We start from the raw sequence: 15537 nt of genomic DNA, 5'->3' as shown, positions 1-15537 counted from the left end.
TTGGCTATAACTTAAGAACAAGATCTTTTTATATTATTATAAAACGACGCAAGCTCTTTTTATAATAATAATAATAATAATAATAATAATAATAATAATAATAATAATAATAATAATAATAATAATAATAATAATAATAATAATAATAATTCAATTATATTATTATTATTATTATTATTATTATTATTATTATTATTATTATTATTATTATTATTATTATTATTATTATTATTATTATTATTATTATCATGATCATCATCGCAACGTGGGTGTGCACATTCGTACAAAAGAAGATGGACTGACCGATAAGAGGTGCGCGGACCCACACGTTGAGACCGCACACCAGTGCGAAGCCGCCGAACACCAGAGGGAGCAGCTTGAGCCCAAAATCACCGATGAGGACGACGCCGGCGATTGGCATGCGCAGTCCGTTGCCGCAGCCCAGGATGAGTGAGCCAATGAGTAGCATCGGCAAATTGGCGCTGCACGCCAGAAGTTCGAGTGCGGAAGTCTGGAGCACGAAGCCTAGCAGCATGGCGCCGTCTGAGGTGAGCGCGCCGGAGTCGAGCACGAATCCGGAGACGCCACGGAAGACCACGTCGCCGACACTGAAGGCATGCAGGAGAAAGACAGCGCTAGTCATGTCCACACCTTTGTCTTTGGCCAGATCAACGGCCAGGGTCAGGTACAGAGACAGGGCCAGATACATCACGCAGAAGGACAGGGAATCCACCCAGAAGCGTAGGGTGGCAAAGTTTTTCAGCGCTTCTTTCGAGAGGCTCTTTTCCGCTGCAGTTCTCTGCTTGCAGTCATCGCGGAGAGTGACAAGCTCTTCGGGTGAAGCGCCTCGTGTTTCTGGCGGGCTGGCTATAGCGATTGCTGCCGGAAAGGCGTTCAGGCAAATGGCGCCCAGCACGAGGAAAGTCCCGTGCAGTCCGTATGTGGAGAGGAACAGCTCCACGAGTGGGGGAAGCACGAACGTGTTCAAGGCGGAGATGGTGAAGACAACGCTGTAGGCGGTGGCTCGCCGCTTGTCGAAATGTTGGGCCAGAACAACCGTGAGTGCCGTCAGCGTTCCAGAAATGCTGACACCTGCGAAGCGAACCAAGTATTGAGGTGTGCTCATCGATTCTCGACTACCGTGCAACGGGAAATGCTTTCGAAGCCAAATTTGGCACTATTTGTTCCTCAGAGCGCATAGTCCTCGGCCACGATTGCTCTAAAACAGAAGTCTCAGAACACGCACATCTTCTTTTTTTTTTACTCAGGCGTCACTGTTCTGAAGAAATGTTTTCGTGCCCCGTGTAGTCGCCATGTGTTGAAACAGAAGCATCAACCAAAAACTATATTTCAGTTTAGTTTTGGAGATCGATGCGGTGGAATTCTGGCATCACATAGAAAATGGCCTGAAAGGTTTCCTTTCAATTGCAAACGTTGCTGACAATTTGTGCACTCCATTTCCCCCTCGTTTTGTTTTTTTCTTGACTTTTCCGGCCTTTGCAGCTAAGGCGAGGACTCCCCTCATAGCGTTTACGGTGTTGACGTGCGTGATTAGGTAAACGATGGCTCGAGCACGCATGCGTTGACAAGAAGCGGATTTCCTCGAGGAAGAAACAATTGCTATTTAGCGCCCGTCCTGTTTGTGTGTTTTCTTCGTTACTGTGGTCATTACTTTGGCGCGAGATCGACTATTGAATTCGTACCCCCTCCCCTAAAACACTCTTCTATGGGCAAAGCTCCTCCCACGTCAGGCATAACCGGCAGTATCTCTCGAACAGTATAATAAATGGCGCTACTGTAGGATTGGCCGCTGCGTGGGCCAATCCTAAATTGAGCGCATGACGAGTGCCTCGTCTCCTGGAGCGTCCGCGACCCCCGCTTTCGACGAGAGTTCCGTCAACGTATCTTCGGCCACAATTGACGCACGCGCAACGGTCTGTGATTCGACAACCGCCTGTCCAAGGTTGGTTTGGCGCGGACTCGTCCGACTAGCAAGCAGTCGCTGACATCGATGAGTGTCACGCCCGTATGCTCACGTAGAACGCGAAATATGCTCCGTCGACGCCCGCAGTGTCTGCGGATATCTTTACTGAATCAAATGCCTTTTCGAGCCTAGGTAGAGTGCTTGAGCATTTTTCTGTCGATTGATTGATAGTGTGAAAGTGGTCGATTGTTGAATAGTCTCTACGGAGGGTCTCGTAAGAATACCCATCCATTATTGCGATGGCTCAGAGAGCTCATTTCCTAGAAATTTCGGAGTAGGCATTGTTAGTTGTCAGCGAGAAATCATCATCTTGTGCGTGACCGAAAAAATGAGAAAGATGCAAATACGACTAACAATAAAAATCACGCCATATTCAAGGAATGAATGGTGATAAGTGGGCGAATCTCGAGAGGGGGAGATCATCGGTAAACCGTAACTCTTTCGTGAAAGTTAGCATATTACATCATTACGGAAGACTGTGCGTATATGATACAAATCAACTTCTATTTTGAGTGATTCGCAGCCATTTGCCAACACAGCTGCGCAATGCCAACACACAAACCTGCAAATGTCGCCGACAAGCAACGACCATGCTGGCTCCCCGTGAAAGTTAGCCCGTAGTACCGTTAGAAAGATGTATGGCTGTGCGTATATTACACAAACCAACTTTTATCTTGTTCCTATTTGCAAAAGTGCTTTATGGTCGGTGAAGTGGAGGATAGGTGATGGGGCATAGTGGAATGTTTGCAAGGACGATGTAGTGGACAGTTCGCAAAGGTGGCTACGCACTGGTCACAGAGGAAGGAAATACCCATGGCTTTAGAAGCTTCGTCCCTAAAAACTTCGCGTTGAAGTGGGGATCGAACCAAGGTCGTTTCTACCACGCAGCCACGCGTATGATTGTGAATACAGTGAAAGTAGCCTTCTAGAAAATGCAGTGAATGTAACTTTCAGACTTTACAAACACACGCGTCCTTTACACATGCTGCATAATGAAACATGAAATATTGCTTTAATAATGCGTGATACAAGCGTACGTTGCCATCGAGCGTCAGAACATATGATTATCCTAATGACTTCGTGGTTTAAAGCCAGTGAACCCACCACAAAAGGGACACACGTTACTGCGCCTGCTTCTTTAAGGCCACGTGGTGGGTGCATAGCAAGTTCGAAAGATTTCATGCACTAAGTGCTTGAAGTACGCCAGCGCCTCCTAGATTTCCTGTGCCTGCCGGATGAGCGCGAAACGCTGGTCATCTATGGCGGCGCTGCCTACGTAGGAGTAAGAGTATTTGTTCTTGGCCTTTGAGATCGGCAATTTTGGCGTTTGCAATTAATTTTAGGAGGTGCCTTGCATTAAAAAAGTTGCTTGCTGAATGGCGGCGTCACTTACGTAAGATTAATTATATTTACGTTTACGCCTTTTAAAAACTTTTTACGTTATTTTTGTTGCATATAAGCTCCAAAAACGTAAAAACCTATTTGAAGACACCTCTACTTGAGTGGCGCCACCACCGTAGTTCCGACGACCGCCGCTTCCCAAGTGACCACCGATAATCCGGCAGGCACGGGAAATCTAGGAGGCGTTGAGTACGCATAGGGATAGGATATCGCTATCGCGTTCAACTTTTAAAGGTGAAGCCCCGACTTTTAAAAAGATACTGCCATTCGTAATTCGAGAATGTCTTTCAAACACGTACGCACCATTAAGTATTCCGTAGGAGACAGCGATGAAGGTGACATTAGCAGCAAAATAGCACAGGATAATTCCAAGTGGGCCGGCAAGTCCACACCACAGAAGCACCGCTCGGCAGGAAAAACGGGAACACAAGTAGCCGAAAATCGGATCTGCGTGAAGCCACATGAGCATGAATGTTGGCGCTCCTCTCAGTTGACGTGTTATGTTTGCACACCCACCCATTTCCGTGATGCGATGGCACATTAATGACTGCTCGCAATTGTCGAATACTTTTTTTCAAATAATTGATACATGTGACGAGGTACACTAAAAATGGCCGAAACGCTGTTATGTGTGCTCACGTAATACCCCATTCGGTTTTTCTATCCGCGCAACCAGAATAAGAAGTAGAGGTGTAGAATAAGTAAATAGACCAGGTGTATGACAAAGAATATTACATATCCAGCTTTTCTGGACACGAGTGGTTTGGTTCGCGTGAACGACACCACGTGGAGTATTGACGGTAAAGAATTCAGAAGTCGCGCCATGCTCTATGCAGGGACGCAGCACTAAATGAAATGTAATAAAAAGAAACAGTGCACACACAATGAGATGTTTCTTTCCTCTCAGTGCGCAGATAAAAGAGCGTGGTGTGTCGGCGTTATCTCAACGGCGACGACAGGCAATACATTAACAGTTTTTATGGACATAGCGTGCCAGACAGCTCGCAGCATTCCGCACGAAATGCCTGGCCGTCATATATAAACACCCTTGGTGTATCAAAGGAAGGGTGTTTGTTTTTAGCTTATGCACAGCCGTTTCGGTGTGGATATTAAACAGGCATGCTGCTTTCACAGTTTCATGTTAAACGAGCGTCAGGCATCGTGCTTGGGTACGAACGGGACATAGCGGTTGTATAATAACCATATTTTCTGTGTATGCGTTACTTAAGCGATGCTCGCTTGCTCCTTGCGCTACGTCAAGGTAAAACTAGATAACTTTGAGAACGCTATAAAGGAGCGCATGTAAATGAAGTGAAAGATATGCATTTTTAAAAATTAAGTTCTTGTCAAAATGTGGCTGCCACCTCGAGCTTGGCGCCGTCGAAGCGGATGGGAATCGAATACGCACGCAGTCAGATTTGCTTTAAACCGCATCTTGATCTTGGTGTCACACGGACATTTTTGGTCGTGATCAAGGCCGGTACGGATCAAGTTTGGTTCGGAGTTTAGTCACATTGCGATTTAAAGTAACCATTCAACAGCACCTCAGACTACGTCGTGATCAAGCCTGCGATTAAGCGCTCTTAGGTCAGCCTGTCGACGCTGTCGGGTCCACGTGCTGCGCGCACTGCAGGCCCTACCCGCTCTAGCGAAGAGAAAAAAAGAAAAGAGAGAGAGAAACCAACAATATTATCCTCAGTCAAAACCTTACGACAGAGTAGAACATAAATATTACTGGATAACTTGAAAGTTTATGATACCCCTAATTATATAATGAGGTGGTTTACGGGGTTTTAACTGAGGAGGGAGTTTTATTGTTTACTAAAGTGTCATTTCACGAATATACATTCCAGACTACGAGGAGCTCGTGAGGGAGCTATTATTTCACTTCTTCTTTTTAATACGTTGCTAAGCGCTATTCATGACGAAGTAAACACGTATCTATATGCAGATGATATAAAATTTTTTGCTTCAGACAGTCATATACCTTAATCATATATTCGCCTACATATATACGTATAAGTGAGCCATCAAAAATTGGTTGCAGGCTATCCGTTTATGTTTTATTGTTTCAAAAAGCCCAAATATAGTTTTATTTTTGGACAACCCAGTTACTATTAGAACAACTAGCAACGTGCTGAACATGCCCCAGTAGGACTCTGTAAAATATCTGGGAATATCTTATGATAACCACCTCCTTCGGCATACGACCAAGAAAGGAGAACGGGCACTGGGAGTCCTAGGAAGGATGTGGAGCGGTTGATCGGGGATACGGAGAGGCACACTATGCTTTACAAAATCTACATACACGCAGCTTTTCTGGACACCAGCGGTGTAGCCTCGTATTAGAATTTGGACATGTTTTATATTTTGGTGCACCTGCTTTTAAATTGCGTCTTCTAGTACTCTTGGAAAGGGAGGCCTAAGTTTATTCTTTGGATTACCGAAATTCATAGCCAATAATACCCTCTACTTATAAGCGAGGTTGTCCTCTATTTTGTGCAGATTAGGAATACTAACTGTGCAACCATTCCTACATATCTATGATAATTCTATAAAACTAAAAAAATAAGTTTCATGTATTCATTAGTCAGAGTTGATTTTTCTATCCTATTGACCTCAGTTTCATACAGCGTAAATGGGCTTAGCAGAAACACTCATTGGAGCACTAACTGCTGAACTGACAGAAGTTCCTTGCATCGGTAATGAAAGACAAAACTTTAAAAAACATTTTTTTTTCACGATGTATATCTGAATTATGCAAAATTTCGCCTTAGCATGTAAGAAACCAGCTTCTGCAGATGCATTTAGAGTGGATAAATATAAATAAATATCATAGCTACATTCTGAAGAAAGAGCCGGCATCGTTATTTTTTCCGAGACATTCAATTGTTAGTGTTTATAAGGACTTCCCGATTTTTTATCAATTTCTTCGGCGAAACGACATTAGGAACACCGAGCCCATCAACCTCAAGTGGGGCCATCCTTTATTTGTGTGTCGCTAAAAATAGCGGTGCTCAATTACCGCTGGGCTTTGTGACGTAGAACCCTAAATATATTATTATTATTATTATTATTATTATTATTATTATTATTATTATTATTATTATTATTATTATTATTATCCTCATCAAGTGTCACAATCTTTTTATTTTTTGTTCTTTAATCACTTGACTATATTCACATTAATCTTGGGGTACCGGACCACAGAAGCATAAAAATATGAATGAAAATGACGAAATAGCGGGCGCTCCGTCGAAAGGTGCTCTCAATGGTCTGATATTCTGAAATATTTTGGCAGCAGTCCTAATGATTTGTGACAGATTGAGAAAGTGAGCAATAACTTGAAACGGTGAAGTCATTGATCACTTACCTAAACGAGTATTGACACCTATTGTTCCCTTGGCCTTAAAATTACTGGTCAACACGAAAAGCGGTCTAGTTACTCTCATAGAATTACGCTGTCGTGTTCCGAAATTGCCCCACCACGGTGGTCTAGTGGCTAAGGTACTCGGCGGCTGACCCGCAAGTCGTGGGATCGAATCCCGGCTGCGGCGGCTGCATTTCCGATGGAGGCGGAAATGTTGTAGGCTGGTTTGCTCAGATTTGGGTGCACGTTAAAGAACCCCAGGTGGTCGAAATTTCCGGAGCCCTCCACTACGGAGTCTCTCATAGTCATATAGTGATTTTGGGACGTTAAACCCCACATATCAATCAATCATGTTCCGAAATTGAACTATTTTTATACGCACAGAGCTAACTTGACTCCTTCCCCTCTTTGCTAGTTTTGTAACAAAGAAGAAACGACTGGAAAATATTTATTATCATGCATCTACTTCATTTAGTGAGGATGTTTATTCGAACCAGATTGGAATTCGTAATTTTAAATATTCTATCCTTGGGAGCCCGTCACTATCAGTGAGACCTCCATCCCACGGCAGAAAATTTTTTAAATGAATCAAAGTGGTGTTGATCTGAAGTATCTAAATTAGCGTCATTATTTTGTTTAACTAATATATAACTCATTAGTCATACAATTCTTATCTGATCATTTTGTCTTATGAATAATTAATTTCTCGGCCAGTCCAGAAGAGTGGGCGTGAGCCATACATATTTATGGTTATCATCATCATCATCGTGATCATCATCATCTGAAAGGGAAGTGGCTCCACGTGAAAAAAAAATAGACAGGAGTGATGACAAGAAACAAAGAATGACAAACAATATTCGGCAGATCCTTCGTACCTGGGAATCGACGTTATGCGAAGCATGCGGAGGGAAGGTGACCATGTTGCAATTTTTTTATTGAGCGAGAAATCATCAAATGACGTTAAATGTATGTACAAATGTGGCACGCACAGGCATATGTTGAAGAGTTGTAGATGACTATATTGCCACGTTTCATTTCCCAAGTTGTTTTATCGTCCCAAAACACTACGCAATTCTCAGCGCGTACCACGCCTGCAGTTTTCGAGAAGCTTCCGGACTTTAGTAGATCATTTCGATAAGATCACGCCTACTCTGCGAACTGGAACCTACGCCACCGCCAGCGATAACGCCAGAACATTCGACGGCAAGAGTATCAATGCCGACGCGCTTCGCCCCTTTCAGTAGTTGATCGACGGTCGACACTCCGTTCACCGCTATCAGTTCAAGACTGCTACTGTAATCGTACTTTCCGTTTACCGGGCACAGGTTCGCCCAAATAAACAGTTAAATTCCAACGCAAAGTCTCCTGTCTTCGGCCACGTCACGACCCCGTGGCATCTGGTGGAGGTGCTGCTTCTTTGATGTTCCGGACGCCCTCTTCAAGCCGCGACCCCAGCCCAAGCGGCAAAGAAGACACGGACGTTAACCCTGAACAGCGAAAAAGCCGCAGGCAGAGGGCACTAAACCAGAGTACGGGCCCCTTCTTGAAGCAGCCAGGCAGACCCGGATCCCGACATCAACTACTGCAACCATGACCGCCCCCTTGCAGCCTGAACCACTCCTGCTCCGGCAACCCAAAGAGCCGCCAACATTCCGCGGTTCGCCACAGGAAGACCCGGAAAGCTGAATCTAAAGGTTCGACCGCATCGCCGCCTTCAATGATTGGACAGACGATGACAAGCTCCGGCATGTGTATTTCGCCTTAGAAGATGCTGCTCGGACCTGGTTTGAGAATCAAGAGCGAAGCCTTACAACGTGGGACGTATTTCGCGTCAGGTTCCTCACTACTTTCGCAAGTGTGGTGCGCAAGGAGGAAGCCGCCGCTCTTCTCGAAACCCGCATGCAGATGCCAAACAAAAACGTGGCGCTATTCACGGAATATATGATTAAACTTTTCTGCCACGCTGACTCTGACATGTCCGAGGAGAAGGTCCGTCTGCTCATGCGAGGAGTAAAGCAGGAACTCTTCGCCGGGCGGATCAGAAACCCGCCAAAGACGGTCGCCGAATTCATTTCAGAAGCATCTAAGATAGAGAAGACGCTCGAGATGCGCACGCGGCAATATAACCGTAGCTTCTCGTCTACAAGTTACGGTGGCATTCAAGCGTTTGGAACCACTGACTTGCGTGAGACGATCCGAGCAATCGTGCAAGAAGAGCTGCGAAAATTACTTCCTTCAGCGCAGCCTCACGTGGAATCCATCGCGGAAGTCGTACGCCAGAAGATCCAGCAATCGCTGGGCGTTTCTCAGCCTCAAGAGCCTCAGCTGCAAGCCATAAGCTATGATGCTGCAGCCCGCCGCCACGCCCCTCCTCTACGCGCACGCCAAAACACGGCCCCATCGCACTTCCGTCGCCAGACGCCACCGCCGCCACCACCCCCACCGACGTCCTACCGTTCGCCAGCGCCCTAGCGCAGTGCGCCGAGGAAGACTGACGTCTGGCGCACCCCTGACCACCACCCGCTCTGCTACCACTGTGGCGAGGCCGGGCACACATACCGCCGTTGCTAGTACCGACAGATGGGACTGCGTGGCTTCGCCGTCAATGCACTGCATCCACAGCCAGGTGAACGGCCGCGTGACATCGCTGACTACCTGACAGGAACTCAGTGGACACCACGAAGCCCTTCCCGTTCGCCGTCGCCCAGCCTCCGCACGTCACCGCACCACCGGCAGCACTCTGGTCAACGTGGGGCCGGTCTCTTAGCCCGTATCCGGGAAACTAAGGGCAGCAACCAATGCAGGTTCGGTTGCTGTGCGACGAACTACCGAAGATCTTCCGACGATGATGACGCCGCGACGAAGCTTTCCGAACAGAACGCCAACCAGGCAAACCCCTGACGGCGAAACCTCGCTTACCGAAGGAGCCCGGCAACGACGCTCGATGCCATGTTACCCAACGTCACCAACGAAGAAAACCTCGATGTGAGTGAGTACCTTCAACACGCTGAATAGGCCCGACAACTCGCGCGTCTCCGTATAAAAAAATCAACAGGCGACCGACAGCCGCCGTTACAATCTTCGACGACGCTTCGTGGAATACCAGCCCGGTGAACGTGTTTGGGTGTGGACGCCGATACGCCGACGTGGACTTAGTGAAAAGCTTCTGCGATGGTACTTCGGACCGTACAGGGTGGTTCGACGTCTCGGCCCACTTGATTACGAGGTTGTCCCCGACGGCATCGCGACTCTCAACGACGCCGAATGCGACCTGAAGTCGTCCATGTCGCACGCCTCAAGCCGTTTCATGCGCGTTAACAAACTGAAACAGTGTTCTTTGTATTATTATTTTATCGTAATTTATTCTTTGTACTTTCTTGCATTATGGTTGTACCTTCATCTTTAGTTAAAGCCTCGGGACGATGCCTTTTTCAGAGGGGGGGGGGGGCAATGCCACGTTTCATTTCCCAAGTTGTGATATTGTCCCAAAACAATACACAATTCTCGGCGCAAACCGCACCTGCAGTTTCCGAGAAGCTTCCGGACTGTAGTAGATCATTTCGATAAGATCACGCCTACTCTTCGAACTGTACAGATTATTCTGGAACCTACGCCACCGCCAGCGATAACGCCAGAATATTCGACGGCAAGAGTAAAAATGCCGACGCGCTTCGCCCCTTTCAGTAGTTGATCGACGGTCGACGCTCCGTTCGCCGCTATCAGTCCAAGACTGCTACTGTAATCAGACTTTCCGTTTACCGGGCACAGGTTCGCCCAAATAAACAGTTAAATTCCAACGCAAAGTATCTTGTATTCGGCCACGTCATGACCCCGTGACAATATAACCTGTTGTTTGCACGTGCGCGACGATGCCAACTGAACCCTGCGTATTAGCAGCACTAGAAGCTGATATGAAGCGCTAATGCTCGCAAAGAATCTGGCCCTGGAACTGATACATAAATCAACTTCAGCGCATGGCACCTAACCACAATTGACGTTAACCCGACGTGACGGCTTTGTCAAAGGAGTACATATTGCCACCTACTTCTAGTAGTGGGTCGTATGCCATGGTGAAGGCTCACACCACAAAGAAGAAAGAAGTGCACGTGGGGCCCCCGCTTTGGCAAACAAGCCCAACCGACGCGTGGTTAGAGCCCTGTTGCTGAGACGTCTTATAAACTTTGTCGACACGCCCTGGAGGGACGTGACAATATGTAATGTTTGTAAGAGTTTATAGACAGCACTGCATCCATTATTGACGTTTCAACAAGATAAGCATCTGTTTGAAAAGTAGTTCCGAGACCTGGCATAGCTCTGCGCTACAACGCTTCATTGCCACGCAGAATATTTTATTTGCTTCCAGTTGGGACCCTGACATTTATTATTTGCAATCGTCGGGTTGCACCTTTGGTACATACACGCATATAAGTGGCACATACTTGCCCGTGAATATGGGCCACTGTCTTGCCGGAAGTGTTTGATGACGTAAGCGACGGGATTGTCATATTAAATGCGAAGCATTTCTTAGCGAACTTCGGCAACTTTGAGCGTATCTATCTATCTATCTATCTATCTATCTATCTATCTATCTATCTATCTATCTATCTATCTATCTATCTATCTATCTATCTGTCTATCTATCTATCTATCTATCTATCTATCTGTCTGTCTGTCTGTCTGTCTGTCTGTCTGTCTGTCTGTCTGTCTGTCTGTCTGTCTGTCTGTCTGTCTGTCTGTCTGTCTGTCTGTCTATCTATCTATCTATCTATCTATCTATCTATCTATCTATCTATCTATCTATCTATCTATCTATCTATCTATCTATCTATCTATCTATCTATCTATCTATCTATCTATCTATCTATCTATCTATCTAATCTAGCCAGCCACCTACGACTTTTAGCTCTCCTGGCCGTTTCGATAATGGTATCGATACTAAACTTGGTATGGCATAACATGACTGTATGAAGAACATACTTGACTAGTCAGAACATAAAAATTATGACATGTTTGTGACGAATGCTATGATTTACATTTCAGGTTCTGCAACTCTTGTGGTAGTCTCATTCACATAGCATGTTGCAAAACTGGTATGGTATGGCATGATTGCATGGCAAACACAAGCGACACCCCCTAAAATGAAGATCATGACATGCGTGTCATGTAACAATATGACTACATGCCACGCTCATGATGGACTCGCGGCCGTTTCGCTAGCGTCACAAATACCAAATTTGGTATCACAGTACCTGGATGGATTACGATGGTATGCGACAGGGGCAAACATGATAATAATGAGATGCGCGTCATGTAACAACATGACTACATGCCACGCTCATGATGCGCTTGCGGCGGTTTCGCTAGCTTCACATATACCAAATTTGCTATTATGGGACGAGAATCGACGATGAAGGTATGATACTGGTGCAAGCTTGATAAACATGAAATGCGTGTCATGTAATAACATGACTACATGCTATGCTCATGATGCACTCGCGGCTGTTTCGCAAGCTTCACATGTACCAAACTCGGTATTACGAGACACGAACGGATGACATAGGTAGATGACACATCCACACATGATAATAACGACATGCGTGACATGTAACAACATGACTACATGCCACACTGATTATGCTGCTCTCGCGGCCGTTTTGCTAGCTTCCCATATGCCAAATTTGGTATTACGTGACGCCAATGAATGACGAAGGTATGTGACCGGTGCCAACATGATAATCATGAGATGCGTGTCATGAGAGAACATGACTACATGCCACAGTCAAGGCACCAATACATTTCGACATGACGCGGTGCGCATGCTCACCGGCGTTCATTTCGTCGCGTCACGCCGGCGTTACCACGCCAGGCACCGGTCCTGCCATATACTCGCAGGCGCGCGCTGCGTTGCTTTGACGCATGCACGTTTCAGCGTGCCCAGCATCTCTCTGTCATGAAAAGAGCGAAAAGCAGTTTCGTCGGCCTAACACATCGGCGCGAAATGCAGCATGTCGCATTTCGCGCCGGTTGCCGTCAGGCTGTGCCGAGGGATGCTGTTGACGCCTGGCGTCAGACTAAAGAGTGCTCGCATTTTGCTTACGTAGCGTCGCTGTGCCCAGCGTGTGCTCGTCGATGCTACATTGGAATATATTGGGCCCTTCATGATGTGCTCACGGCCGTTCTGCTAGCTACACATATATAAAATTTGGTGTTACATGACGTCATGAATGACGAAATATATGACTGGTGCAAACATGATAATCCTGACACGCGTGTCATGTAAGAACATGACAACATGCCACGCTCATAGCGTGCTCGTGGCCGTTTCGCTAGCTCCACATATATTAAATTTGCTATGACGTGAGGTGAATAGACGGCGAAGGTAAGCAAAACATCAAAACATGATAATCATGACACGGAAGTCATGTGCGACATCATTTACCTCCATCTCGTAACGTTGTGCTGATTTTAAAGGGACATGTCAACATTTGTCATTCGTGCTTCGCATATCATCGATTCCCACTGCACGTGGGATCTGCCAATCTTTTATTCATGTCTTCACCAGGCATCGTATTCGTTAAACCATCTTACCCTTCCATGCCAATTTTGGTTTACACAAAGTTAAGGGGGTGACAATGAGAGCATTCAAACGTAAGCGGCTAGATAGATAGATAGATAGATAGATAGATAGATAGATAGATAGATAGATAGATAGATGGATGGATGGATAGATAGATAGATAGATAGATAGATAGATAGATAGATAGATAGATAGATAGATAGATAGATAGATAGATAGATAGATAGATAGATAGATAGATAGATAGATAGATAGATAGATACTCTCACAGTTGCTTCGCATTTATTAAAAAGTGCTCCGTCCCGTACTTCAATGCACCTCTGGAAGAGCAGACTAGAAAAAGTGTAAGCACCGCTTAGCGCAGGCAGCACCAGAATGTTTGGCCAGTTTCGAGGTTGTTATAAATTGTTATGTTTAAGATTACACGCAGGCCACGAGTAGTCAAGCTTTTTTATTTATTTATGATACCTTACAAGCTCGGTGAGAGCATTGAGTAAGGGGGGTACAAACTTCAAAGAGTAATAGGGCGGTCATAAATAACATGGAATACACAGAAAATAACACAACATCGTGACAAAGCGTGTCTAGTCACTGACACTCAAACAAATGTAGTACGCGAATGTTTACCGATATGCAGAAGGCTTGAATAACAAGAAATTCAAGGTACATGAATGAAACACAATAAAGAAATTGGGAAGGCGTAGGTATAGAATTCAAGTGAGCAGCAACGGCGGTGCAACTGAGCAACAAAAAAATCAAAGAGAAATCGGAAGGCCGAGGTGTACAACATACACACGCATTTTCCAAACACACATAATGCTAGCCGTACGAAGGCGGTTACCAATATAAATTGCAAGACAACGGTGGGTACAGCAAAAACTAAAGAGAACCAAAGATAAGTGTGAAACTAGGTGAGTGGCAGAGCTGCAGCTACAAACATCAGTGAAGTTAGAGCTATTAGTGCGATGAAAAATGATTACACACATGTTCGCGAAAAGAATCTGGATCGGTGATGGAGGCGATGCAGTCGGGAAGGTCGTTCCATAATGATATGGCCTTAGGAAGCGCTGATAAGTTGAATGCCTTCGTTTTGCCGTAAATGCGAGTGAAACTAAGGTGATTGTGCAGGCGTCTGGACATGCGCAATGGTGCTGTTAGGGGTAGCGTAGAACGTCTTGTGCTGTGAATATATTTATGCAGCAAACGTAACAGTGCAACAGAGCGACGAACGTGCAATCGCGAAATAGAATGTTCTTGTTTTAATGTTGTTACGCTGCAATGATAGCTATAATTGCGAGATATAAACCGGCCTGCTCTGTTTTGTATGGACTCTAGCAATGTGGTCAGGTAATCTTGGAAAGGGGACCAGACTGAAGATGCAAATTCCAGCTGGGGGCGTACATAAGTGAAATAGGCCAGTTTACGGATGCTTGTTGGAGACTTTCGCAGATTACGACGGAGATAACCTAATGTTTTTGAGGCTTTCGCGCAAATAACACTAATGTGTGCCGACCATGAAAGATTGGGTGTTAGATTGACGCCTAAGTATTTGTAAGAAGAGCACTGCACTATTGTATCATTTTTAGTAGAGTAAGAATAATTGGAGTTTTTGTGTTTACGACTGAAGGTCATAGCACGGCACTTGGAGGAGTTAAGAGACATCTACCACACGTCACACCAGTCACTAATTAGGTTAAGGTCTGTTTGAAGGGTAAGGTGGTCGCCATCATTGTTAATAGCTCGATATATTATGCAATCGTCAGCGAATAGTCTTATATTGGAAGATATATTATTTGGAAAATCATTTATGTAGATGAGAAATAATAGTGGTCCGAGAACACTACCCTGTGGAACACCCCAGATGACATCAGAGGGAGTAGAGGCGTAGTTATTAACCGTAGTGAATTGTTTTCGAAAGGAAAGAAAATTGCGGATCCACGAAAGGGTTAAGGAATCGAGTCTAAGTGCAGATAATTTAGATATTAGGCGGCAATGGGCAACGCGGTCAAAGGCCTTTAAAAATTGATGAATACGCAATCAGTTTGTTTATTTTCATTCATATTGAAATGGAGATCGGTTGTTAATTCAAACAATTGGGTGTCACACGAGAAGCCTTTCCGAAAACCATGCTGGTGAGGAAAAAAGAAATTATTTGAATCGAGGTGGCGGCGAACATGGGAAGCGATAATATGCTCCAGCAATTTG

At 45.3% G+C, this 15537-nt stretch overlaps 1 protein-coding gene across 5 annotated transcripts in view; it reads right to left on the bottom strand.

Annotated features, from left to right (window-relative positions):
• The window catches only part of LOC119184566 (monocarboxylate transporter 12), a 249508-nt gene that overhangs the window by 131936 nt on the left and 102035 nt on the right, over positions 1-15537 (bottom strand). For all 5 annotated transcript variants that reach the window (XM_075888709.1, XM_075888707.1, XM_075888708.1 and 2 more), the window contains 2 exons: positions 3689-3832; positions 304-1092 (listed from right to left, as the gene is read on the bottom strand). In XM_075888709.1, coding sequence (XP_075744824.1) covers positions 304-1092; positions 3689-3832 — 933 coding nt within the window. The remainder of the gene's footprint in view (positions 1-303; positions 1093-3688; positions 3833-15537) is intronic.

This window comes from Rhipicephalus microplus, chromosome 3, assembly GCF_043290135.1.
Source record: "Rhipicephalus microplus isolate Deutch F79 chromosome 3, USDA_Rmic, whole genome shotgun sequence".
Taxonomy (NCBI): Eukaryota; Metazoa; Arthropoda; class Arachnida; order Ixodida; family Ixodidae; genus Rhipicephalus; species Rhipicephalus microplus.
Note: the sequence above shows the minus strand (reverse complement) of the source record. Positions and strands in the feature narration are given on the sequence as shown.